General features: G+C 33.8%; 1 protein-coding gene across 1 annotated transcript in view; it reads right to left on the bottom strand.

Moving 5' to 3' along the window:
* The window catches only part of LOC126750081 (PAX-interacting protein 1-like), a 56701-nt gene extending 29780 nt beyond the window's left edge, over positions 1–26921 (bottom strand). Inside the window, exons 1-9 of the mRNA XM_050459582.1 lie at positions 26737–26921; positions 23774–26399; positions 13930–14058; positions 6925–7065; positions 2393–2503; positions 2148–2328; positions 2039–2097; positions 1895–1980; positions 1709–1833 (exon numbers count right to left, since the gene is read on the bottom strand). Of these exons, the coding sequence (XP_050315539.1) occupies positions 1709–1833; positions 1895–1980; positions 2039–2097; positions 2148–2328; positions 2393–2503; positions 6925–7065; positions 13930–14058; positions 23774–26399; positions 26737–26832 (3554 nt within the window). The 5' untranslated portion in view covers positions 26833–26921. The remainder of the gene's footprint in view (positions 1–1708; positions 1834–1894; positions 1981–2038; positions 2098–2147; positions 2329–2392; positions 2504–6924; positions 7066–13929; positions 14059–23773; positions 26400–26736) is intronic.
* Positions 26922–27759: the final 838 nt, after the last annotated feature.

Raw genomic sequence — 27759 nt, 5'->3', positions numbered from 1 at the left:
TGTTCCATAAGAAAAAACTGATCATCTGTCAAAATTTCACGTTTCTAAACGAAAAAAAAAATTTTTGACATCGGATTCAAAAATTCAAAGTAAAACCCCAAAAGTTTTGTATTAATTTTTTTTTTAACTTTTCGCATTACCCCTGTAGGGGGAGGGTCAATATATGGGGAAAGACCCTGTACATAACATAGATAATGAACATAATATAATATATATTATGTACACATATGTAAGTACACTTCGGATTAACCGGCCAAAATGGCAACCGGCCAGGTATGCCGTCCCGAGGTGATCGGTTAAGAGGAATTCTACTGTACATAAATACATAATTTCATATAATACATTTAACATATCGTTCAAAGCTAAATTCGTGAACAGTGTATCCCAGTCAAACTGCGATAGGAAATCCAAAAAGGCATCCCAGTCGACGGAATGAAAGTCCCTATAGGAACCGAAGCCAGTCAATTCACTTAAATTTCTGTTAAGAAAAGACTCCACACAACAGTACACTGGAGGGTGATGATTGTCTGTTGGAAGCCATGGAAACAACTACATCTGAGGAAGGTGCCAATACCAAGTTCAGAATTGAGCCAGTATCGTCTGAAATATCGCTGACCTGAAATAAATTATATAGGGCACAAAAGCCAGACACTGTCTGGACAGACTCGACTTCACCAGGTGATGCTGAGGCCAGAGGAACCAGATCTGAGCTCCTCATCCAACTAAGGGCAGTGAGGTAGATTAAAATTTTGATATTTTTTTTTTAGTTCTTCAGCTTCTTATATAGTTTCTAGGAAAATCCTAAAACAGGTGTTTAATGAAATTAAATGAAGAAGACCTATACAAAATTTCATGATTCTAACTCCCTTGGTTCTTGAGTTATAGACATTTTGCAAGTTTTTTAGCAAAAAACATCCTTAAAGAATATTTTTTTCAACTTCCATTAAATTTCCAGGAAAATCTTGAAACAGGTGTCTAATGAAATTAAATGACGAACCTCTGTGCATAATTTCATGATTTTAACTGCCTTAGTTCTTAAGTTATAGACACTGCAAATTTTATACAAAAAAAATTCTCACTATGAAATCTCTCAAATTTTGATTTTCAAACTTCCTCTATATTTTTCAGAAAAATCTAAAATAGGTATGTAATGAAATTAAATGATGATACTTCTGTATAAAATCTCATGATTCTAACTTCCTTGGTTTCTGAGTTATAGACTTTGCAACTTTTTCGAATAAGAAGTTAGCCCACTCTTAAATTTTTTTTAACTCTCAGTATATTTTCCAGAAAAATTCTAAAATAGATATCTAATTAAATTAAATGAAGAACCTCTGTACAAAATTTCATAAGCCTAATTGCTTTGGTTCTTGAGCTTTAGACACTTTTCAACAAAATAAAATTAGCTACCCTTAAAAAATTATTTTTTTAGCTTTTAGTACATTTTTCGAAAAAATCCTAAAATAGGTATCTAATGAAATTAAATGAAGAGCCCCTAAATAAAATTTGATGATCCTAACTGCCTTTTTTCTTGTGTTTCTTTAAAAAAACAAAAGCCACCCTTATAAAATTATTTTCTCAACTTTTATCAAATTTTCCAGAAAAATCCTGAAATAGGTGTCTAATAAAATTAAATAAAGAAGCTCTGTACAACATTTCATAAGCCTGGTTACCTTAGTTCTTAAAAGATGGACAATTTTGCTCATACCTTAAAGTTCCCGCCGCCGATGGTTCCGGAATTCCCTCAGGCCTAACGGGGGCCCCAATGGTACCACCGCTTTGCAGCTTAATGCTCAGCATGTTTGCTAGAGCGGTCTTGGTCTTCGGATTAACCTTAAAATACCGCATTTAAAACGAGCAATACAAACCATTTAATGCTTAACAAACAAATTACCTGAACTTGAGGGTTAGTGGTCGAATCTGCGGCGGCCGGTTGTCCTGCCAACGGAGGTCTAATCACCGCTTGCTGAGTTACTGCACCTGAAAATCCAATTTTTCGTTAATATAAGTTAAAAAATTTGACAAGTTTTCCACTTACCCTGTTGAGCCAACGCGTTCTTCTGAGCCTGTTCGCGTTGCAACTGCAACTGTTGCAACCTAAAACCGTTCATTTTCACTCAGTTCAATGCACGTTCAGATTCACTCACCTGTATTGTCTCAGTTGTAACTGCTGAGCAGTCGTTTGTTCCCCAGCGGGGGCGAACTGCTGCTGTTGCTGCTGGGGTTGAGGAGTTGCAGCAGGATTCGGCTGGTTAATCGGGCTCAAACCTGGGGCATGTTGCGGGGGTACAGCTGCCGCAGCAGGAGCTTGCTGAGGAGTCACATTACCTAGAAACGATTTGAATCAAGCAATTACTCATTATTGACTAATTGATTCATTGATTTAACGTACCCTGGGTGATACTCTGTTGAATGTTGGGGGGCAGCACTATTCCCTGCTGTTTGGCCTGCTGTTGCAGCCATTGCACTTGCTGCTGGGGCGTTAAGCCTTGGGGCACATTTCCTAAAATACAATTACCACATTTTAATAATAATAAAAATATTTTGGTTTTTCATGGCACAGAAAAAAGGGAACACTTAATAACTTTGTTACTTTTCAAGATAAACAAATGAAATTTGGTATATCGATAGAACAGTTATAAGAGCATCTTTTGACATATTCTATTGTTTTCCACCATACTTCTGGTTTAACAGGAAGTGACACTAACTTTCTTATTTTAAATGGGACACTTGCGCTATAATTATTACGTATTTCCATAGACAATGATATTCTGAAAACACCTATATACTCTATTTGCTACTTTTTGTTTTATACTCATAGAAAAAATCACTTTTTAAAATTTTAAAACAGGGTGCCATGAATGCGTTGAAAGTTTTAATTTTTAATCAAGTGATCACGGAAAAATAGTTTTCGTTACATTTTATGACTTAAATCTTTCACACGTCTGTTTAAAATGTCTAAACCATTAATTTTGGCATTTACTTAATTTTCTTAAATGGCACATTATTGGGAACAACCACTTTTCAAATGCGGCTTCTTTTTACAATAATTTGATATGATAATTTTTTAAATCGATTGATAAATAAGCCCATAAGAAGAAAAAAACTAATTTACAAAAATGAACGAACAGGAAGCATTCTAATGACACGCCTGCCTATTTTTTTCAACTCACATAACAGATCATATTTTGTCAAACGTCATATTATTACTTAAGAATAAAAGAACACATTTTTCAATGCATTATTTTTTTCAGTATATTTTATTTAACATTTACCTAACTTAACATAGGTAGAGTCATTAAGGGTAAGTGTGCGCAGTGGGAAAGTGTGCGCATGTCATATATAATAATAATAAACGTCTTTTATTTAACAAACAAATAGTTTACAGTTGTAATTATTATACATACATTTCTATAGAGATATAAGAGAGGCGAAGTCTAGCCATGTGGCTACTCTTACTTAACCTACCTAATCCCTTTGAAGTGAAAATAAAACAATATCATGCAACTTATTAGCGAATAGCTCTTTAAATGTACGCACATATTGTAGAAAGAAAAGAAAAGTTACTTAAAGAATTATTATACACAACGACAAACTGTGCGATACAAAAGACCGTAATATAGCTTTATCCAGTAGCAGGTAGAGATTTTCTTTAAACAGTAGATAGTTATATTTTGAAATAATTTCAAAGCCTAGTCCAGTTCAGCTTACAATGCCAATACCTGTTTATAAATTCTTCAAATATATTATAAGGTTGGTTTATTACACAAGTCTGATACACTTTTCCTGGTTATTCTCCCATTTTCTTTAATTTACCCCTTTATTTTTTTTATTAAGTATTGCCTCAACATGCTCATTTTAGGTGTCTTTTTGTCTTTAGTAAGAAAGAAAGAAAAAAATCCTTTCTTATTCATGGCGAATTTGTTGATTAAATAAAAACAAACGCATTTTGTATTTAAATTTGTTAATATTAAATATTTTAAAATTATCAGGTATGGAATTATATAAGGTGATTGCATTATATGAAAAGGATCTTTTATACATAGATGTTTTATGTAACGGGAGGGAGAATTTGTTTTTGTTTCTAATATTTTGTCCATGCATGCTTGTCCTTGGCAGAAATTTATTTTTAAGAGTATTCGAGGTGTTAGTGGTATTGAGAAGCTTATGCACAAAATTTGAAAGATGTAGTTTTCTATGGCTTTCCATAATTAGCCAGTTAGATTCTACAATTTTATGAGTAATATGGTCATGCTTCCTAATTCCGTATATCAATCGACAGCATGCATTCTGTACCCTTTGTATTTTTTGTTTATCGAGAGCAGTAAGACATGGACCGTATATAAAGTCACCATAGTTGAAATGTGAGAGTACTAATGTGTCGCATAAACTTTTTTTCAACGAGTAGTTAAGAATGTGCCGATTATTATATAATAATTTCAGCGCACAGAAGCTTTTTCTTGTTATATTCTGAACGTGTGCACTAAATCTGAGATCTTCGCCGATAGTTAAGCCAAGATTTTTTGCGCTGGATACAAATTTTAATGTAGTATCATTTATTTTTAATTTTAAGTTATTTTTAATAGAGTTTCTTTTGATTTTGCTGCCAATACATAATAGTCTAGTTTTGTCAGAATTTAAGTTTAGGTTATGTTCAGCAGATAATTCTTTAATTACCTGAAGATCAGCGTTTATTTTATCGGCCATTTCTTGCGATTTGTTATAATCAAAAGAGACATAGATTTGTGTGTCATCCGCGTATGCTTGTGTTTTACAGTATTTAGGTGCGAGAATTATATCAATAGTGTAAATAATAAATAGAAGGGGTGATAAAATAGCTCCTTGTGGCACACCCGACAGAACATCCAATGCATTCGACGTAATATTGTTATAGAGCACCTTTTGCGACCGTTTGCTTAGAAATGAATTAATTAATTGAACAGAGTCCGCGTCGAACCCATAATATTTTAGCTTAGCTAATAGGAGACGGTGATCCAGAGTATCAAAGGCCTTGGAGAAGTCTAGAAGTACTAATATATTTATGTAGCCTTCATCGCAGGCCCTGAATATATCATCAAGCACAGATGCTAAAGCAGATACTGTATTAAAATTCTCTCGAAATCCACATTGATTATCAGGCAGGATTTTATTAACAGTGAAATAAGTGAATATTTGGTTATAAAGGATTCGCTCAAAAAATTTTGACAGGGTGGGAAGAATACTTATGATCCTTAACTCAGAAAAATGGGAGGGTTGACTATTCTTTGGTAGTGGGATTCCCAGAGCAGTTTTCCAGATTGTTGGGACTTGTTTCTTCTCTATGGCCGTGTTAATAATGTGTAAAATTATATGATCTATTAAAGGGCTACATATTTTTAGCATTTTTGCATTAATTTGATCTGTACCAACAGCGTTAGTTCGGATGTTATGTAGAGCGGAGTGTATTTCATCTATTGTAGCTAAAGAAAATTTGAAGTTTATTTCTGGGTTGAATATATGGGTGTTATAATATAAAATTTGATTATTTGAAGGATTTGATATGGATTGCAAAAAGGATGTAAAATAACTATTAATTTCATTAGGATTTGAGAGGTTACTTGGTATAATGTTTTTTTTTTTTGTGAGCGAACATTTAAAGCTTGAAGAGTTTTCCAGAGTTTAGCTGTATTGTTTAATTGAGAAGTATTTATAATATATCTCTTTTTTGCAGCTCTAGTGGCATATAATGTCTGGTTACGAATATTTTTATAGAGTTTACTAGTTCTAGTTTACTTTCTAAATTCTTTTCCCATAAAATTTGATGCCACGACATATTTAAAAGATCATTTTCAAAATTTAGTTGATTAAAATTTCTAAATGATCTAAAAGAGAATATTCTAGGAGGTGCTTTTTTAATATTAAGAGACATATTAACATATACTAAATTATAGTCAGAAATTCCATTTGAAGATATCGTTCCACATTGTTTTACTATGTTTTACTATATAAATTATTGATAAATATAGGATCAATAAGAGTGCTTCAGGTCTCCGTCACTCTAGTAGGCTCATTTATAAGCTGTTGCAGACCATAAGACTCAAAAGTATCCAGTATAGGATTAGATAAATTAAAAAAGTTGATGTTAAAATCTCCCAGGTACAAAAGTATATCTGCCTGAAGAAATGTCTCTTTTCAAAATCATTTATCATATTGTTTATATTTGTGTTATATAGGTGGCCGATAAAAAGCTCCAATTATTATATTTTTATTTGGAAGTGTAATTTTTAAAAATATGTATTCTAGTTGATCAGATGTTTGAAAATTAAAACGAATAGTTGTATGTTTTAGATTACATTTTACATAGGCACCAACTCCCCCACCTCTACATAACATGGACATTAATAAAGAAGATGATAATAGTAGTGGATTTGAAGATTAATTTACTACAAACTATTAAATTAATCCTTGTTTAGAATTTATTATTATACGTATGTTTTTTCTTATTTAACTTTTTTTCTTGCAAAATGTCCAACAGTATTTTCAAATTTTTGACAAATATATTAGAATTTTTTTTTTTTAAACAAGAATTAAATATATTAGCTTAATATACGCTGTAATTATTAAAAAAAATATAAAGAAATGAATTTGTTTTAAAGAAAATGTTTTTTTCATTTCCTGAAAATTTTGGATTTTCGACATATGTGTTTTTTATAAAACACGCCTCAAATGCTTAGAAACCCATTTTCCCAATTGTTGGAAGGAAGCCATTGTCTTATCCCTTCCAAAAAGGAAAAAAAAATTTTCATGACATCCCTTTTGGGTAGCACCGATGATGGCTTAGCAGCCGAAAGCGCTTTGCTAAAAGATTTTTTAAAAATATACACATTATACAAACATCTTGGTCTTTAATTTTTTAATTATTATTATTATAATGCATATTCTTACCCCTAATCAAAATGTGCCCGCCTGCCCTCTGTTGCACTTGCTTGGCCAGTTGGATTTGTCGCTGTTTTTGCTGCAATTTGGCGACAAATAGGGCCTGCTGCTCCGGCGGAAGTTTTTGCAATTGGTTATGGGTGTGAGCGTCTAATTTATGAAAATTATTTTATTTTATTTATTATTACAGCATCAACAGCCAAATAGCCAGTTACAGATACCGAAATTACTTATAACTAATAAATTCAAAAGAATCAGAAGCACTAAGTAAACAATACAAAATCCTACATAGCTCTTAGAAAATTATCTAAATACCTACTAAAACAGGAATTAAGGTTATAAACTATTTAAATCCTGTATCTGAGAAGCATACAACCTATCATTTATAACTCTAGTATTGAAAGTCTTTCTTTGTCTAGTGTTCCCAGCATTGACAAACAATGGAAGCGTTGAAAGTATTTCTGGAGAGTTAATTTTATTTGTTAAGATTTTATACATATACACAAGGCACATTTTTTGGTGTCTATTTTCCAGGGAGAGCCTATTAAATTCCTGCAATAACAATAAACGGTTAATAGCCCTGACTTGGATAATATCCATACTTTTTGAAAAACACGTATTTCAGAAATTTACGTTGTACACGTTCTATAATTTTAGTCCACACCTCATATTGTGGCGACCATATAATGCTACCATACTACCAATACTGACAACACCAGACTGTCAAACAATTCGTCGTTAATCTTCCAAACTGACGTATCTCATAAAAATGCGAATTTGTGATTTTTACAGCAACTTGCTTTATATTTTAAAATTTAACTTACTTATTATTTTTTTATAAGAAAATTTACTTATTATTGCTAAATAAAAAAATTTTCATCTCACAAAGTAGCGTAACTCAATTCGCATTGGTTCGTTGGTAAAATTAAAGATATTTTGTCTTGTATTGTACTTGTATATCAAAATATTTTTACATTTTAGTTCTCACAAACAGACGTAAGTCGAGATACGTCAGTTTGTGAGATATTTATTTTTTTAAACATATCCAACCACTTCAGGCATAACTCAGTTTACGAGTTCTGACAAGAATAATAATCCAAGTGCGTAATCATTGCAGACTGGATAAAATGCGGTGTTAGATACTTAGATAGTCAGTTCGTTGCAGCGTGCAGTTGTTGCTTGTTGTAGTTGATTTCAAGTTTACGATTGTACTGTTTTTATGATGGATGTGCTTGTGTTGTGGAAAGACGGGACAAAAAATGTCGTCTTTTCTAAAGAACTGTTGTTTAGTGGACAATTAAAAATAGGCACTAAGGTTAAAATGTATTATTCCAATAAGTGGTATAGTGGAAAAATAATAGATACTGACGCCGACTTTCCTGTAAAAATTAAAAAATGTTCAGGTAAGACAGTGTGTAATATTTTAGTATTGTGGAACTTCACTTTAAATTTTATTTACAGTAATGCCTGACAGATATAGAATTATTTTTTTCAGAAACACTACAAGGCAAGTCAGTAGACACCTCGGTAGACACCGAGTGTGCAATGTCTAATTCATCTGATGACGATATTCCTTTAAGTGCAATAATTAAAAAACGTTCAGGTAAGAATATGAATGATATTTTGAGAATTATTTAAACTTTAGTTTTGGAATTACATTTTAAACTAATGACTAATATGAAATTACCTTCTTTAGAAAAACCCCAGTTTAAGTTACTAGAAGAATTACAGCCGGATAAAAGTAAAGAAAAACCTGCCGAAGAAAATGTAAATAAAAAATTGCCAAGAGGCCAAGGAAAATCGAGCTAAAATAATAGATTCAAAGTGTGTAATGTCACATTCATTTTATGACGATACTTCTTTGGGTGTAATTCAAAAAAGTTCAGGTAAGATTACAAACAAAATTTTTGGAATTTCGAACTCATCATTTTGGCTGCTGATTTCTGATATAGAAATATTTTTTTAAGAAAAACAACGGAAGTCCGAATAAGACTTGGTCCTGGGACAGGTTAATAGAAACTCTGTTGTAGAAACTATAAACGAATTATCTTCAAGAGACGAAGAACAATTGAGCGCTGATGATTACGAGGATTTTGAGGAAGATTGCTATGATTCTGACGCTGATCCTCCATACAAAGCTACGTGTAAAGTAAGAAGATGTAAAGTTGAAGTATTTAGTTCATGCGTATTTAGTTGCTTAATTTTGCTATGCTGGGACCATTTTATCGACAATCCAGATTGCGGTAGACACGATAAAAGTTATAGAGAAAAGAAAGCTAAAAGAATATCTAGTTCGAATACAAACCTACAACCAGAAACAGTGTGATGTTCTGGTTGAAGAAGGGACAGAAAAAGAAGAGGTACAAAATAAAAAAAATCGTGTTAATAAACAAAAACTGGCCAAACATCTACGAAATTCAGGTAAAGAATACTTAACAGTCAAAGGGTTAAAAGTGATTTCAGCTAGGGTTAAGCCGAGATGCGGAGGTGAAAGTTGCCAAAAATTAGGTCGGCCTTGCTCTACAATCGATGAATCTCAGCGTTTGCAAATTTTTGCTGCATACTATGAGCTCGCAGATGTTAAGATGTTAGATCCAGTACAAGCCGAGAATACTTGCATCTCTCAGTTTCCAAAATGTATTACTTATATACCCAGTCACTTTCAGAAGATGAGCGTAAACCAAGTTATGCAACTTATCAAAGAGTCTTCAAGTCGAAAAAAATATCATTCCACTCTCCTAAAAAAGACCAGTGCTCACTGTGCATGACGTACAAAACAGCAGATCCGGAGACAAAATCTGCATTAGAAGACAAGTACAAGAAACACGAACAAGAAAAAATTGCTGTAAGAGCAGCAAAAAAATGATGCAAGTTAAAGGCTACCAACGATCCAGCATTTCTAAGTGCATCTTTTGACTTGCAGCAGGTGATTTATTTACCAAAAACTAAGGAGAGTGCTGTGTTTTACAAAAGACGCTTTGCAGTTTTTAATTTCACGTTCTATAATATCTCGACCAAAGCCTGCTTTTGCTATTGTTGGGACGAATGTGCTAGCAAAAGGGGCTCATCCGAAATAGCAACTTGCGTAAATAAAGCATTGCAAAGTTACGATGATCAAGGAGTGAAACTAGTATCTATGTATTGCGAGGGCTGTAGCGGCCAGAATAAAAATAGCATCATGGCTACAATGTTACTCTATACAGTTTTGCATAGTAAAAATCTAGAAGAAATAACCCTAAGATATTTTGAGTCGTATCATGGCCAGCACGAGGGAGACTCTGCGCATAGTACTATTTCACATGCTATGTCCCATGCTGGTAACATTTTCGTGCCCTCTCAGCTATATCCAGTCTTCAGACTTGCCAGAAGACAACATCCTTACCAAGTTAACCCCCTTGAATTTACTGATTTTTTGGACTTTAAAGGCCTTTCAAGAGATTTAAGACTTCTATCGGTAAAAACAGCAACTACTGGAGAGCAGATAAAATGGACGGAGATTATGGTAATTAAGGTGAGCAAAAATTCTCCTCATGAGATATTTTTCAAAACAAGCCATCTTAAACAAAAATACAAATCATTGTCACTTAAACGCCTTACAGTCAACCTTAACAACGTACATCCTGGAAAGCTGAATTCAGAACCTATTAAAGTATCCAAGGAGAAGTTCTCCGATTTTCAAAGATTTTGTATTGGTCAGACTCCCATAATAAGACTGGAAGAGCACAAGAACTTCTATCGTTCACTTCCACATTAAATAGGTCGCAACTGTGTTATTTGTTTGTTTTTCGTTCTTGACAGTAGGCAGTGGTTTTAAGAATGACCTTTTTGTTTTTTGTTACCTATAGTATTATTCTTAGGATGAAGTTTATCTATTTAAAAAAAAAATCTTTTTTATGAAGAACTTTTCATACAAGTATGCGCGTTTCTTCGTTTAATTTTGAATTGCAATAAAAAACTTTTTAATACATTTAGGAGTCCTAAATTTATCTCAAAATAAAAAAATGCCTGGCCTTGATGGACTTAGCTATGAATTTTATAAAACTTTCTTTTCTGAGATAGGTGATGAATTGGAAAAGTTGTATAATAGTTTCCTAATTGATCTAGTTAGACCACCAGAAAATTTCTGTGATGGAGTAATTATATTAATTCCAAAGGAAAAAAATGCAAATTTTTTAAGTGCATTTCGGCCTATAACGCTTCTTAATTGTGACTATAAAATCTTTACAAAAATTTTGACCAATCGTCTTAAAATCTACTCAGAAAAAATAATAAGCAAAGAACAATCATGTGGGGCAAACTACTCAATATTTAACAACTTACTGCTAATAAGAGACTTAGTAATCCATTCGGAAAATAACTCTCAAATATCGGGAGGGATATTAAGCTTAGATTTTCATCAGGCTTTTGATAGAGTTAATCATAATTATCTCTGGCAAGTTATGCAGAAATTTGGATTTGATATGAAAATAATAAATGTAATTAAAAACCTATACAATAACTCATTCTCAAAAATTTTAATAAATGGCTGCATCTCGGATTCATTTCAGATTCTTAGCTCTGTAAGACAAGGTTGTCCCTTATCTATGCTTCTTTTTGCTTTAAGCCTAGAACCCTTTTTGTACCTGGTCAAATTTGTGATAGAGGGAATTAATATTAATAATCAAAATTTTAAAATTGCAGCCTTTGCTGATGATGTAAATATATTTTTAAAAAACAAAAATGACTTAGATCAAATTCAAAACATAATTGACATATTTACCAAGGGAACCAACGCAAAAATAAATTACAATAAATCTGAAATTTTATTATTAGGTAATTGGAAGTCTGATCGTTCTCACCTAAATAATTTTATTGTAAAAAAAAATATAAAAATTCTAGGAATGCAAGTATACAACAATTTTAAAGAAATGGTTAATGAAAATTGGATTAATATTATAAAAAATATACAAAACTTTCTAATAAAAAATCAGCTGCGAAATTTGGATATAATAAGAAGAAATTGGGTAATTAATATTTATGCTTTAGCAAAATTATGGTACATTGCACAGATAATTCCTATGACTCACCAAATCAGTCAAAAAATTGTTTGCATTACAGGAAAATATATCTGGGCAGGAAGACTATATAGAGTTAAAAGACAACAATTAGAACTGCCGATCCAAAATGGCGGTTTAAATTTAATAAATATTGAAACAAAGACCCTTGCACTTCTTTTAAAAACTCAATTTTATTCATGGACAAATCAACCCTCAAAAATTTGGTATAAATCATATTGTAACAGTGTTTTTGACCCCCAGAATAATAACTTAAATAATAAATTTTGTAAAGATATTAGGTCTAAAATAGAAAAATTTCAACTTATTTTTGACCCAGATAGATTAATTCATACAAAAGATATATACATCTCAATAATGTTAAAACAAAATATAAAACCCGAATTTGAATTAAAAAATCCCCAGACAAACTGGAAAATCATTTGGTCAATAATACGGAACAGAAATATACCGACTAAATGGCGGAGTTCTGTATACCTAGCTATAAACAATGCAGTTCCAATATTGGAGAAAATTTTTAAACATGGGATGTCCAATAGTCCAGATTGTCAAAATTGCTTCACAATCGAAACATTATGGCACAAAATTAAAAACTGTATTAAATCCATCACGGTCTGGAATTGGGTCAGCAACCTTGTATTAATAAAATTTGGAAAAAAATATTAATAGTCATAGCACAATACTAAAATTATTAGAAACAAAAATTAATAACGTAAAGGACAGAAATGTCCGGCAGTTTTTCATATGTGCTTTAATATTTTATAATTTAGAAAAGCAAGATGGAAACCTTGAAAATTTTGTTCAAATATTGAGAATAGAAAGATTTAAAAAGGTTAAAACAGGGACCATACAATATATGTCAAAAAAAGTATTTAGTTTTTAGGTTTTAAGTTGAATTTAGTATATAACATATTAATATACAAATTGCGGATAAGAATCACAATACACTTATTTTGTAATATTTATTTATCTTTTGTTTTTGTTTTGTTTGTATATATGTATATATATACATTTCTTTTTCTCTCATGCTATTAATACTTAGATAAAGTATTTAGGCTCGTATTTAGGTATGCTCCTTTTATTTTTATAGAATAACTGTTAATTTTGTGATAACTAGTTATAGTTTTAAACTGTAACAATATTTTGATAATAAAGGTTTAAAAAAAAAAAAATACAAAAAAATGTTTTTTAATTTTGTTTTATTTGCCTGAAGCGACGTATTATCTAAAGAAAAAATGGGCGTAAATGATTTTAATTTAGATATTTTGGTCTCACAAATAGTAGTAACTGAAATTTTTCAAAAAATTTAAGAAACCGAAAGTTTTTAATCTTAACGCTCTTAGACAGTTTAAAGTAAACATATTTTTCCTGTATATAAATTAAAAATATGTTCATTTAAATAAATTATTAGTCCCCAATTTTACAGCCTAATAATAAAACTTAAATCTGCTCTCCTGAACAATTAGGAAAAATGAGATACGTCAGTTTGGAAGATTAACGACGAATTTCAGACAACACTCAACACTAAAACCCTTGGTAGACCTGACGATAAATCCCATTGTTCTATGAGCTTTATTTACAAACTCAACAATGATGGCTGTAAAAGTCAAATTACAGTCCACAATAATACCCAAGTCTTTCTCATGCTTACAGTCATGTGTACTGGTGTACCATTAATGCTATACTCATATTTAAACACATTTTTATTAAGAGTTAGAGACATAGAACAACACTTTTTTCCATTAAAACTAAAATCATTTAGGTTACACCAGTCTACAACACTTTGTAAATTTCTTTGCAAAACATGACAATCCTCTAATTTCTATATACATTTTAAAGTCATCAGCAAAACATAAGGCCCCTGAATTACCAATAGCATACAATATGGCATTTATAGCAATTAAAAACAAAAAAAATATTTACTGAGTTAAATGTTTTAATCGGTATGCTGGGAACTTACCGAGGTGGATCAGTTGTCTTTGGGGCTGTTGCCCGGCAGGCCATTGGATCCTGGGACCAACTGCCCCAGTGCCAGGGTTTTGTTGCTGCACTGCCACATTTACCGGGTGTCGGATTATTTGTTGTTGACCTGCGGATATTAAAACTATAATCATTAAACACACGAAATTATTAAACATCATACCCCCGGCCGGTGGTGGTGGGTATTGCCATTCGGGTTGTTTTTCCCTTTTTCTACCTCGACCCCTCACCATTTTAAAACCTACTTAATGCTTATAAGTAAACAATTTTTGTAAGGCAATTTGTGTTGAACTATTAAGGTTAAACTGCATAGAATAAATGCATGGTCAAACGCCGTAAGGAATGTCCGAGCTATTTGACCATATAAAAAAATGTTGTGGTATCTGGTTATTTATAACAAGTTCTGAGGAAAATATTTTAACTGACTCTAGTCGTTTTTGGAACTTTGTTCATAATAAAAATAGGACGTCAACTATTCCAGGCATCATGCGTTATAAGGACAAGAACCTCAATAATCCCCAAGAAATAGTCGACAGTTTTGCACATTATTTTAATTCTGTTTTTCTACGCTCCGGTGCAGCTGCAACACCGACGATAGATGCTACAGCAGCAGTAGCCGTCTTTGACTCTTTTCGCATCACCCCGGTAATCCAACACGAGATCCTCGCTGCTATCGCTTCGCTGAAAAATAAATTCACGGCTGGTCCGGACGGCATCCCAGCATTTTTAATTAAAGATTGTCGATATGCTATGGTACGCTCGTTGGAAATTTTATTTAATCTCTGTTTAAACAAAAAAGAATATCCTATGACATGGAAAGAAGCACGAGTATGTCCTGTCTTTAAGGGTGGTGATCGTGAGCATATCGAAAACTATAGACCAATTTCTATCTTGTGTAACTTTTCAAAGGTCTTTGAGAAAATACTTTATTCACGAATCCAGTTTTTTGTCTCTAATAAATTGTCTCTACATCAGCATGGCTTTTTACCGGGAAGGTCCACTGTTACAAACTTAACAATTGCCACTCAATTTATTGCGAATGCCTTGGATAGCCAGAGCCAAGTTGATGTAATTTATCTAGATTTTTCAAAGGCTTTTGATCGTTTGGATCATAATATACTCTTAAATAAACTTCATAGTTTTGGTTTTCTATCGGATTCCTTGATCCTTTTTAAGAGCTATCTCTTAAATAGAAAGCAATATGTCTGTCAACGGGGTTTCTGTTCCTATAAATATACTGCGTCATCGGGGGTTCCCCAAGGGTCAAATTTAGGTCCATTATTTTTTCTCTTATTTATCAATGACTTAAGTGATAAACTAGATCAACAAAAGCTCTTATTTGCTGATGATCTAAAAATCTATTCTTCTGTAACCAATACTACTGATTGCATGTCTTTGCAGAACGATTTGAGGTGTGTAAGTCTGTGGTGTGATGAAAACAGGTTAAATCTAAATGTGTCTAAGTGTAAGGTGGTGTCCTTTTCTAGAATGAAAAATGTAATCGAATTCGATTACACCCTTTCCACAAAACTTACTCGATGTTCATCAATCAGTGATTTGGGTGTGGTGTTTGATAATAAGCTTACCTTTGTGAACCAGATAGATAATATATCAAACAGTGCTAGTAGAGTCTTTGGATTTATTGTGCGAAACTGTCGGGGTTTCAGTAACATAGAAGCCTTAAAAAACTTATATTTTGCTCTTTTACGTTCTAAATTGGAATATGCTTCTATAGTGTGGAACCCTTACTACCAGGTTCATAAATATTCTATCGAAAAAATACAGAGAAAATTTTTAAAGTATCTTTCCTTTAAGGCTGACGGATTTTATCCTCCTCAGGAAATCTCTTACGAAACTCTCCTAACTCGCTTTTCCGTGGAACCTCTTGAAATTAGAAGAAATAGATCGTCGGTCTTGTTGGTGCATAAGATATTGCATGGGAAAGTTGATTGTCCTGAGCTACTAGAGAATCTAAATTTTTCTGTGCCGCGTCTCAATTCAAGAAACACAAACTTATTTTATTGCCCAGGGGCCAGGACAAATGTAATGTTAAGTTCACCCTTATACGTAATGTCAGACAATTCAAACAAAATAACGCCATTCTGTGATCTATTTGTTTGCTCACGTAATAATTTAATTAAAGTTTTTACAGAGTTGTTTACTACTTCTTAATGAACTTATATTCACGACTTGGTATTCTAAAGTTTACGTATCGCATTTGTTATGGTACTCTATTTAGTATGCTTAGCTGATTTATATTTCGGGTTGAAATGATTTTTTTTTTTTTTTTTTTTTCTTTCCTCTCTGTCTGAAATTCTTGTTTTTTTTTTTTTTTCTCTTAAAATAATTTTTTAGGTACTTATAAGCTATTTAGACTTAGTTTATCTTTATATTTTGAACATTTATAATGACATATATATAGGTATGTAATTTATATTGCCCATTAAATGGATATACTGTTGGGCTGTACTGCTTTAAATAAATAAAAATAAAAATAAAATTTATAATAAAAACAACCTAAGACAAGGTATGTTTATTAAAATATTGAACAATTTATATATAGGGTGTTTTATAGAGCAAGGTCAAAACTGCTAAAGGTGATTTCAATTGCAGGGAATAACAATTTTATGTGAGTGATTATTATTTAATCACATTAACCAGGTTTAACCTCGAAATAATCAGAAATCAGTTCATGCATGAAAATATTTCTTAGAAAATCTCTTTTCTTTGACTAAAACTCCCATTTAAGTAAGTCTCGAAGCTATCCTACAAAAACTGGAAAATTTCGTGACGAAATTAACTCGAAACCAAAAATTGCTCCAGCCGAGGAAATTTTTACTCTAAAATTGAAACATTTACAGGTAATTCATCGACATCACCCCGTTTATAATGCCATAAAAGAATTACACAAATATCTGGAACAGCTGGGAAGTTATGAGGAAAAACGTCCGGGAATAACTACACAATTGAATGTATCAAATATATTCCAAAAACCTCAAATCTGATGGGATTAGGGTCTTGGTAGGCAAACCTGCTTCTAACTGAGAAAGTATTGGACCCACAAAAATGTTTTATATATGAAATTATTCCTTTGAAAATGCCTTTCCTTTAAGTGGAATACTCATCTAAGCAGCCCACAAAATTATGAAGTTATCCTTGAAAAAGTTCAGTTGATAAAATTACACTGAAACTAAAACTGCTACAGTTAAATCAATTTTTATTCTATGATGTCATATTACACAAAGAATTGATCTACAGAGCACCCTCTACAGTAATGTACAGAAATTGCAAAAATATCTTAAGTAACTCAAAAGTTATATGAAAAAATGTCCAAGAAAATTTTCAGTAACTTTTAAGAGGCTAGCTGCAGGAAAAACTGGTGCTAATTAAGGCAAATAAAAAAGCTTCTTATCTGAAACTATTCCTTCCAGTGTCTTTTCTTTCAATAAAACCCCCAATCTTGACGCGATCCTAAAAAACTAAAAAATTTCGTGTGAAAATCACAGTCCTATGCAGATGATAAACAGGTTTTGCATTATTTTGACCCCAATGAACCAGCAGCGAAAAAGTAAAAAATTTCGTGTGAAAATTTGCTTGACACCAATTTTTGGTCTAAAATGGAAATTTTTACATATAATTCATGTACACACTCTCCTCTATACTACCATCAAAGAATTACACAAATATCATGAACAGCTGGAAAGTTATGAGAAAAATTGTTGGAGAATCAAAAATATCAAGTTTCTTTGAAAAACTTCAAATTTGGTGATTTGGGTTCTTGGTAGGTAGAACTGCTTTTAATTCAGCACGTATTGGACCTACAAAAATGCTTAATATATGAAATTATTCCTTAGAAAACTATTTTATGCTAGTTCTAATGGGTCTACCAATAGAAGTGATAGAAGTTCAGTAGGCCATGTACGCAAAATGGTATGTGTCAAAACGCGGATCAAGCGTCAGTTGTGTTAAGTATACTTTGACATTTCATCATGAATCGTTTAAGTCAAGAGCAACGTATAGCTATCGTGAAAAGGTATTACGAAAATGCGCAATCGGTTAGAGCCTGTTATCGTGCTCTTGGAGAAGATTTTGGCCATCGTGGACGGCCTTCTGAGCTTGCAATAAGGCGCACAATTAATAAATTTGAACGGGAGTACACTCTTCTGGATAATAAGCCACCAACGCGACAAAAAAGTGCAAGGCCGTTGCAAGAGAAAGTGTTGACGCGAATAACAATGTGTTTTGCGCCGTTCTCAGCAATTAGGCACTTCACCAATGTCTCTGTGGCGCATTTTGAAGAAATACTTAGGCCTACATCCATACAAGATGGTTCTAAAGCAAGAATTGAAGCCTGCGGACTATGGTTTGCGAAGAACGTTTACCGACTGGGCCCTGTTGCAGTTGGAACAAAATGCCGATTTTGGGAAACAAATCATCTTTTCAGATGAAGCCCATTTTTGTCTTAGTGGCATTGTCAATACGCAAAATTGCCGCTTCTGGTGTCAGAACAATCCCCAGAAATTAGTACAGGTGCCATTACACCCGTTAAAAGTGACTGTGTGGTGTGGTTTGCATGTCGGTGGAATGATCGGTCCATACTTTTTTTGAGAATGCAGGGGGGCGTACTGTGACAGTCAACGGAGAGCGCTACCGCGACATGATAACAAACTTTCTTTGGCCTGCAATTGATGGTGGAGACTTCGAACAGAATTGGTTTCAACAGGACGGAGCAACATCACACACCGCCCGAGTCACAATTAATTTATTAAGAGAGCGTTTTGAAGATCGAATAATTTCGCGACATGGCAATATCAACTGGCCACCAAGGTCCTGTGATCTTACTCCCCTGGACTTTTTTCTTTGGGGATATGTGAAGTCGAAGGTGTATTCTAACAATCCTCAAACCATCAATGAGTTGAAAGTTAACATAACTAGGGTTATTCGCGAAATTCAGCCCAACTTGTTAGAAAAAGTGATTGAAAATTGCGTTCATCGTCTAAACGTCTGCCGCCGTAGCCGAGGTGGGTATCTTAATGATATTTTGTTTAAAACATAATGTTACATAATGAACTACAATATGAAACATCAATCATAGAAATTAACCAATTCGTTTTTATTTTTTAGCAATTTAAACTTATATCATTCTTATTGGTAGACCCAATAGTAGTTAGAATCTCCTTTTAATCATATGATGTCTGTGAGTAATCAAATTCTAAGTGAGATCCATGAAGACATTTTTAATGTTGCTCTAAAACAAACAAGAAGATACAGCAAACCCGTCCTAAACCTTTGTTTGGAACCAGTGAGGTGAAATCTGGTCTCAAAATAGCTGAAAAAAAGGCATATATATTTCTGTCAGGTCTTGCCCCAGAGGTTGAGCCTGAAGACGTAGTAAACTTCTTGCGGGACAATCACTTGGAGATAGGTCGCCGATGTGACAAAATGAAGACAAATCTTACCAGAAAAAGCTCTTTCCAACTGGAGATTTCCTATGGAAAGAAAAATCTCAATGCCAACCTGTGGCCGACAGGCATTGTTGTGAACCATTTTTTGAATGTACCAAACCAAACAAAAAATTAGATTGTAAATCAGAAATAAAGATTTTGCATGCAAATGTACAATGTATTCGTAACAAAATTTTAGAATTTGAGGTACTCTTCAAAGAAGATCATTATAGTTGTATTTGTTTGAATGAACACTGGCTTGTATCTGCTGAACTATCCTCACTAACATTTACTAGGCACAGGGTCTCTGCGGGTTTTTGCAGGACTGTGAGGCTTGCAGTGTTGTTAAGGATGCCAAGCTTCAGGAGTCCCGGTTATCTGAGGAAATACATTGTGAAGTCTCTGGAGTCTTTCTAACATCTCTCAATACATATCCTGTCACTCTTTACAAGTCTCCCAGCGGGGATTACAATGGATTTTTAGAGATTTTGACCAGTGTATTTGATTCAGTTGATATTTCAAAAAATATCATTTTAGCTGGAGACTTCAACGTACATTTCTTGGATTCTGCGGACCTTAGGGTAGCCCCCCTTGTGGATCTGCTACTTTCATATGGTTTGTATAAAACTGTACAGTTCAACACTAGACATAATTCCTGTCTTGATAATATTTTTACAAATATTAACGTAAATAGCTTTACCTCTGAGCCAATTGATCTTGATGCTTTATCGGACCATACAGGAATTGTGTCTACGTTTAAGTCATTGGGGTGGGTTAGGGCGTTAGGGTGAATTATAGGCCAATTACTGACAAAGGTTTGTTCAATTTTTACAATGCTGTCGAATCAATTAACTCTATTCTCAATACCAACCAAGATATAAACAGCAGATGTGAAACCTTCACCGGTTTAATAGGTAATGCTATGGAGGAAAGTTTCCCTATTAAATCTAAAATCTTTAAATCAATCCCTAAAGAAAAGTGAACATCTTAGGAACATGAGGGAAAGGTTACGAGCACTACATAGTATTCATTTGCAGCACCCTACTATGGTTTCTAAGCAAGAGTTAACTCAGTATAAAAAGTCCTATCGGGGAGAGCTGTGCAAAGCCAAAAATGCTGCAAATGACAACTTTATTAAGAGCTCGGAAAATAAGCAGGCGTGTGGAGTTTAATTAGTTCAAAAAATGCTACATCTATTTCTTCAAAAAATCAAACTGCTCAAACTTTTAATACCTATTTTGTTAACATTGCAGAAAGTATAGTCTCAGAATGACCTACACCCACAAACCATTTTTTCCACATTTTTAGCTCCTGGTAGATTCACCACTGACTCTTTTAAATTTCATGAGGTGACTTTCAATGTGGTTAGAGACAAAATAAACTCTCTTAAAAATAAAAAGAGCAAAGACTGTTTTGATCTTAACGTTAAACTCATTAAAACAATTAAAAATATTATCATTTATCCATTGACAAATCTCTTAAATGTCTGCATAAAAGAAAACATTTTTCCTACATTCTATAAGGTGGCTAAAGTGATACCAATATATAAAAACAAAGGTTCAGTTGATGATGTGTCAAACTATCGCCTAATATCACTGTTGCCAATTTTCTCAAAGATTCTGGAGTCACTCATGAAGGATGAAATGTACCAACATTTTGAAAATAACAATCTCCTTATGCAGGGTCAGTTTGGTTTCAGGAGTAACAGGTCAACTGCATTGGCTATTGAGAGTTTGGTGGATTTTTCATCAAGGGGTCTGGAAATGGGTTTCGACACCTATGCTTCATTCTTTGACCTGACAAAGGCCTTTGACTGTGTATCTTATGAAATTTTATTAAGCAAGCTTTGTTACTACAACTTTCATTCAGAGAGCATTGCCTTTGTCAGGTCATATCTGTATGGCCGACTCCAATATGTGTCATACAGTGCTAGTGTATCTGATAAACAGCCATTACATCATGGAGTACCACAAGGATCCGTTCTAGGTCCACTCTTATTCCTTATTTATGTTAATGACTTGCCTTATTTTACAGATCGGGCACATGAGCATAAGTTGATCCTGTTTGCTGATGACACTACTCTACTCCAGCATCATCACCCGGCAACACAGAAAATCGCCAGTACAGAGGAAATAGAGAGTTAAATGAGGGAATGGTTTGTAGCAAACAAACTAAACCTTAATGCTCCAAAAACACAGCATCTAAATTTTTCACTTCGAAACTCTCAAATAGATCTGCCACAGGATGAATCTGTAAAGTTCTTGGGTGTACTTCTTGACTCTGGTCTCATTTGGGAAAACCACATTATTCAGCTGGCATCTAAGTTATCAAAAATAACCTTTCTAATAAGAAATCTATCCAGCTCTGTATCAAAGGAAGTTTTGTTGTTGGCTTATCATAGTTACTTTAGCTCCGTTATGTCATATGCTGTGCTGAACTGGGGTCACTCTACTCATGGGGAGAAGATATCTGGTTTACAGCGCAGGTGCATAAGGGCTATGACTGGTTTGGGACACCGTGACTGTTGTCGACACTGTTATTCTGAACTTGCCATCCTCACTTTTCCATGTGTATTCATCTTGCAATGTTTGATTTTTATAAAAAATAATAAACACACAGTAATATACATCAGTATTCAACTCGAAACAATCTGAATATTTTGCCAGAATTTCACAGGCACAGTTTCTATAATGTGTTACCATTGCAGGTTAGGGAACTTAATGAACAAGCTTAGTTATTAATTTTAGTTAATACTTAAATTCTAAATCATGAAATTGCATTTTATATATTACCGTTTATATTGACTTGTAATTATTATTATTATTATTAAATTAATTAAAAGAAATTAAGTTTTTACTACATTAGGAATAATGAGAGTTTTTCTTCTTTTTTTTTATATATTTGATGAGGTTTGGTGGTTAGTTTGTTTTAATATAATTATTATTTTTCTCTTTTCTTAGGTATAAGTTTTAAGAGATTTATGATTGTTACTATGTATTTTAGGAACTTCTATTTATGCGTATGTACTTTTATGTTTATTTAACTATACATGTAACTACCTACTTGGTGTTTGTAAAATATTGAATAAATATAAAAAAAATTATTGTCAAATAATTTTGTAAGCCTATTTAGTTAATATACCTCTTGTATTATTGTCTTCTTGAAAATATTTTATGATTACCTATTTTGATTATTATTATTATTATTCATGACATAGGCATTGTTCTTACTTATATTTTCATATATTGTCTTAGCGATTAGGATTAGATTCCTGTTAGACAATAAATATATTTGAATTTGAACAAATATGATAATTCTGATATGATAACGGAAAGAATTGTCTGATGGTTTGGCCTAAATCTTGACTACTTGACATATAGTGAAAAACTTGTTCAACCCGAGTTACTTCTTTTAATTTGAACTCTGTTATCTTCAAATTTTGGCATGAGCGGGTCCCTTTTACTTTGGATTAAGTCTTATCTGATGGATAAAGAACAGCGGGTTAAGATCGGTGGTTTTCTGTCAAGCCCATTTTTGACAACTTCAGAGATCCCACAAGTCTCCCACTTAGGACCATAGTTGTTCAGCCTCTTTATCAATCGTCTTAAAGCAGCTTGACTCAGTTAAGGATTTAAGTGTCTTTTTGGACCCGAGACTTCCACCACTTTGATTAAACCATAAATAGTATACCATAGAGTGCTTGGATTTATCAAGAGATCTTGCAAATACTTCACCAATGTGTCAGCATTAAAGTCACTATGTACTTACCTAGTTAGATCTCTTCTTGAATTTTCCAATATAATTTGGTAACCTTATTTACATTGGGAGGATAGAAAATTTTCAGCGCAAGTTTATCAGGTTTGCCAGATATGCTCTGAATATGCCTTACCTGCTCTGAGACCTTGAGTATTAACTCTTTATCGACCAGAAGGCAGTTCTTTGATGTTTGCTTTGCATTTAAAGTCCTGAATGGTATTGTTACAAGTCCAGAGTGTCTGTACCTTTCCTCTATACATGTATCCTCTTACACAACACAAGGTCAAGAGCTCCTCCATATTCCCTTTTGCAGAACATCCTATTTACTAAATAGTCCTATTAACAGAATAGCTTCTACAGTGAATAGATTTGCAAAAGATCTTGACTTTTTCGCTACTTTTTTAAATAAATTTAAGTCTTCAGCTAGGCTATTATTATGGGACAGTACCCTAGCCCCATTCTTTAGGTTAAGCTTAGCTAAGTATTGTTTATTAGAACTATAGTTATTACTGTTAGCTACTTAATATGTACTTGAAATGTTGCATATGTTGACCAATAAATAAATAAATAAATCTATTATACTAAGAACCTTGATGCATTGGATTAAATAAAAAACAAACAAACCTGGTATTTGTCCACCTTGTTGCAGCTGCTGCTGCTGCACCCAAAGCTGCTGATTCAACTGAGCCCTTTGAGGACCGCCTGGTTGCTGTTGCCCCTGATTGACCAAAACCTGCTGTTGCTGCTGCTGCTGTTGAAACTGTGGCGCCCTAATAACCTGCTGACGCATACCCGTGCTAATTTGCTGTGCGATTCCCCCCTGTTGTTGTTGTTGTTGTTGCTGCTGATTTAAAACAATACCCTGCGGCTGCTGCTGCTGCCCAATTATACCCAAATTCTGATCCAACTGGCTCAAATTTTGTTGGTTCTGTTGCATTAGTTGCTGGTTCAACTGTTGGCCCAAGTTTTGTTGTTGCAGTTGCTGATTTAGCGCCTGCACGCTCATCTGGTTCATGGGGTTTTGTTGGCTCTGATTGATTTTCTGTTGCTGGATGGCCTCGAACTGGTTCTGATTGACAAACTGGGGCTGATTTTGTTGGTTTTGCAACAACTGTTGTTGCTGCTGCTGCTGCTGTTGTTGTTGCTGTCCAAACATTTGTTGCTGTTTTTGGTTTAGTATGTGCTGATTTAGTTGCTGATTGAAGCTTTGGTTTTGGTTGTTCAGTTGCTGCTGCTGCTGTAAGACTCTATTCTGAATCAACTGGTTCTGCTGGCCCATATGAATTTGCTGATTCTGATTAATTATTTGCTGATTTTGCGTTACCATTTGTGGACTTTGCACGACATTCTGCTGACTCAAGCCTAAGTTATTGAGGTTTTGTTGTTGGTTCATTTGATTTTGGGTCTGGTTCAACAGCTGTTGTTGTTCTCTTTTTAACTGTTGCAGCTGCTGTAATTGTTGAGGGCTGAGTTGACTTAAGTGATGGTTCGAGGGGAGCCCTAGTAATTGCTGCTGTTGCTGCTGCTGTCCCCCTTGGTTCAATATTTGCTGATTTTGCTGGTTTATTAGTTGGTTTTGTCTCTGTTGGTCGTTCTGGATAATATGCTGGTTTTGTTGCATCATTTGCTGGTTCTGGATCAGCTGGTTTTGTTGCAACATTTGTTGCTGCATGATTTGCTGACTTTGCTGTTGCATCATTTGTTGGCTCTGCGGTGATTGTTGACCGAGTAGTTGATTTTGAAGCTTATTTTGCACCTGTTGTTGCTGATTGGATTGAGCTTGTTGTTGCTGCAGCATTTGAGTTTGATTTTGTTGTTGCTGGCCTAAAAGCTGGTTTGGTTGAGCAGGTTGCTGACTCAACTGCTGATTGAGTAAAGGATTATTTTGCAATAGCTGGTTTTGTTGGTTAATTGGGGAATGCATCTGAGGGCTCAGAATCTGAGTGTGTTGTGGTGAGCTCATAACTTGGTTAGGGGAGTTCATGACCTGATTGGGGGAATTCATCACCTGGCTATGACTCGGTGATCTTTCCAGTTGATTCCTTTGAAGGTTTTGCTCATTTGCTTGATTATTTTGATTAAAAACTGCATTACCTTGACTCACTAAGTTTTCTTGATCCATGCTTAAGCCGGGTTGTTGACCCAACATTTGCCTCTGACCCTGATTCAACTGCTGCTGTAAAAGATGTTGGTTTACATTCTGAGTTCTATGTATGATATTTTGCTGGGTCTGAATCCTTTGTTGCATCAATTGCTGATGGATTTGTGACGTGTTTAATTGTCCCCTCAATTGTTGTAGACTGGTGGGTTGTCTGTTTGCTGCCTGTTGAGCAATTAATCTGTTAATGCTTAGAGGGTTGTTTTGCTGTGAAGTTTGGGGTGCAGCTTGTTGATTACTGTTGGGAGTATGGTGAATAATTGACCTTGGAACATGATTGGGAGACTGATTACCTACAGGACTTATTGCGGGTTGGGCCATTGGGGTTTTAAACTGTTGATCTCTTAAGTTGTTTCCCCCTTGCTGCTGCATTTTACTGAGAAAACTTGGAGCAACAACATTTGGTGGGGCCACTGGATCACTGCTAGAAGACGGAGTGGACACAGCAGGTTGATTCCAGGGCATCCTCTGCTTAAGTTTTTCCAGTAAAGCTTGTGTGGAATCTGGAACAGATTTGTCTTCACTTTTTTGCACATTACTGTCTGGTTCAAAACCGGTTATTGATGTAGTTGGTTCGGCAGGTTTTTCAGGCTTAGGCCAGTTTACTAATTGAGGGTGAAACAGCATGGGGTCAGGCCAAGCCTTTACTTGTACAGCCTGAACCACCCAATCGGGAGTGACAATTTTAATCCTGTCCGGGCCGAGATTATGAGCTTTTTCATATTTTGGCCCCTCAGTGCCCCCAGTAACAAGAAAAGTACACTTATTTGTTAACTTTAAATGTACTTCACCTCCATTAAATGTAATGAGACCCCATAGGGCTTCCTTGTCTTCTTGGATGTGAGAGAAACAGAAAATTTGGCCACTAAACAGTCTGGTTTCAGTTATAAAAAGATATGGGTTAGGGTCTAGGCGCCTTTTTAGGCTTGCACACATAATAATCCATTTAGGGGTTATAGCAGGGATTTCATAAACATCATTGGCATCTGCTATGTCATTTTCCTCGGGGTTGTTGCCTACTATCAGGTGGGTTACATAGTCAGAAAAGTAGTTTTGGTGTTCTGCCCCTCCAGATTTTAACAAACTTTCAATCTAGAGAGAATAAGAGTCTCAAATTAGGAAAATTTATAGCTATGGTGTATTTGTACAATATTATATATGAAAAATTGCAATTTTTTTATTGAATTAATTGAATTTGAATGAATCAGTAAGAAAGTGCAAATAATTATCAGTGTTTTCAGTATAAATTTCAAGGTATTTTAATATAATAGGAAGCTTATTTTACTGTAATATCAGATAAAACAATATAAAAATTAAAAATAAACAAAATTAAGTATACAATACCAAAGCTACTTACATTGTAAAAAGTTTGATATTGATACACCAATGGAACTTCATATTGCTCTACATTAATATACGGAAATCTTACCTTTTCGTGTACTTCCCCGGTTATAAAATACTTAATATCACTGAAAATATCACCGGCCACCTCTAAATTGATAAACTTTTCACTTAATTCGTTCATTTTGCTGTTTTTATTTGATATTTTTAGTATTTTCAAACAGAGATTTGTTTACATCACCACCATCTTGGCTGTCACTGTCAACGGCGTGACAGCCGTCACTATTAACCAATGAAACACAGTCACGTGACATTGACGGCTCAGTGCCGTATTGTCAAATCTGATAAAATTTCACCAAATTTATTTTTATTATTTTTTCTGGTGATCGTGAATAACAAATTAAGTTTCTCTTTTGACTTTCTTATTAAGCAATAAAATACAGTCATTGACGTGAAACGCCTGCAATAAAATGATAAATGATTGATATACCTGGAAAAGACGTAGGTTAGGTTAGCTATTAAACGTCAATGTCACTTGTCAACCAAATGTCACAAAAAATTAGATATGTAGGTAGTATTTTATTTATGATATTGATAATTGATATGATATGTTATATAAATGACTTTAAGCGCTTGAGCTTATAAAAAAACGACTTGAGATGTCTGGAAAAAAGAAAACTCCGGTTAGGTTAGTGACTTAACGTCAATGTCACTGGTCAATCAATTGTCACCAAAAAGAAAAAACTAGATAGGTAGGTAGTGTTTAATTTATTATATTGATAATCAATGATATTAAATGTCTGTAAAATGACATAAAAATGACTCCAAATGCCTATGCTAAGATGAAACAAGACTTGATTTTCCTGGAAAACATAAGAAAAAAAAAAACTTAGGTTAGGTTAGTGATTAAAGGTCAATGTCACTTGTCAACCAAATGTTACAAAAAAAACCTAATAGGTTTGTAATGTTTTATTTATAATATTGCTCATTATGACATGACATAAAAAAGACTTCAAACGAATGGGTTAAAATGAAAATTAAATTAAATTTCAAATATTTTGGAAAAATTTAGGTTAGGTTAGAGACTAAACGTCAATGTCACTTGTCATCT

Source organism: Anthonomus grandis, chromosome 2, assembly GCF_022605725.1.
Source record: "Anthonomus grandis grandis chromosome 2, icAntGran1.3, whole genome shotgun sequence".
Lineage (NCBI taxonomy): Eukaryota > Metazoa > Arthropoda > Insecta > Coleoptera > Curculionidae > Anthonomus > Anthonomus grandis.
The sequence above is the reverse complement of the archived record's forward strand: the minus strand, read 5'-3'. Positions and strand labels throughout refer to the sequence as shown.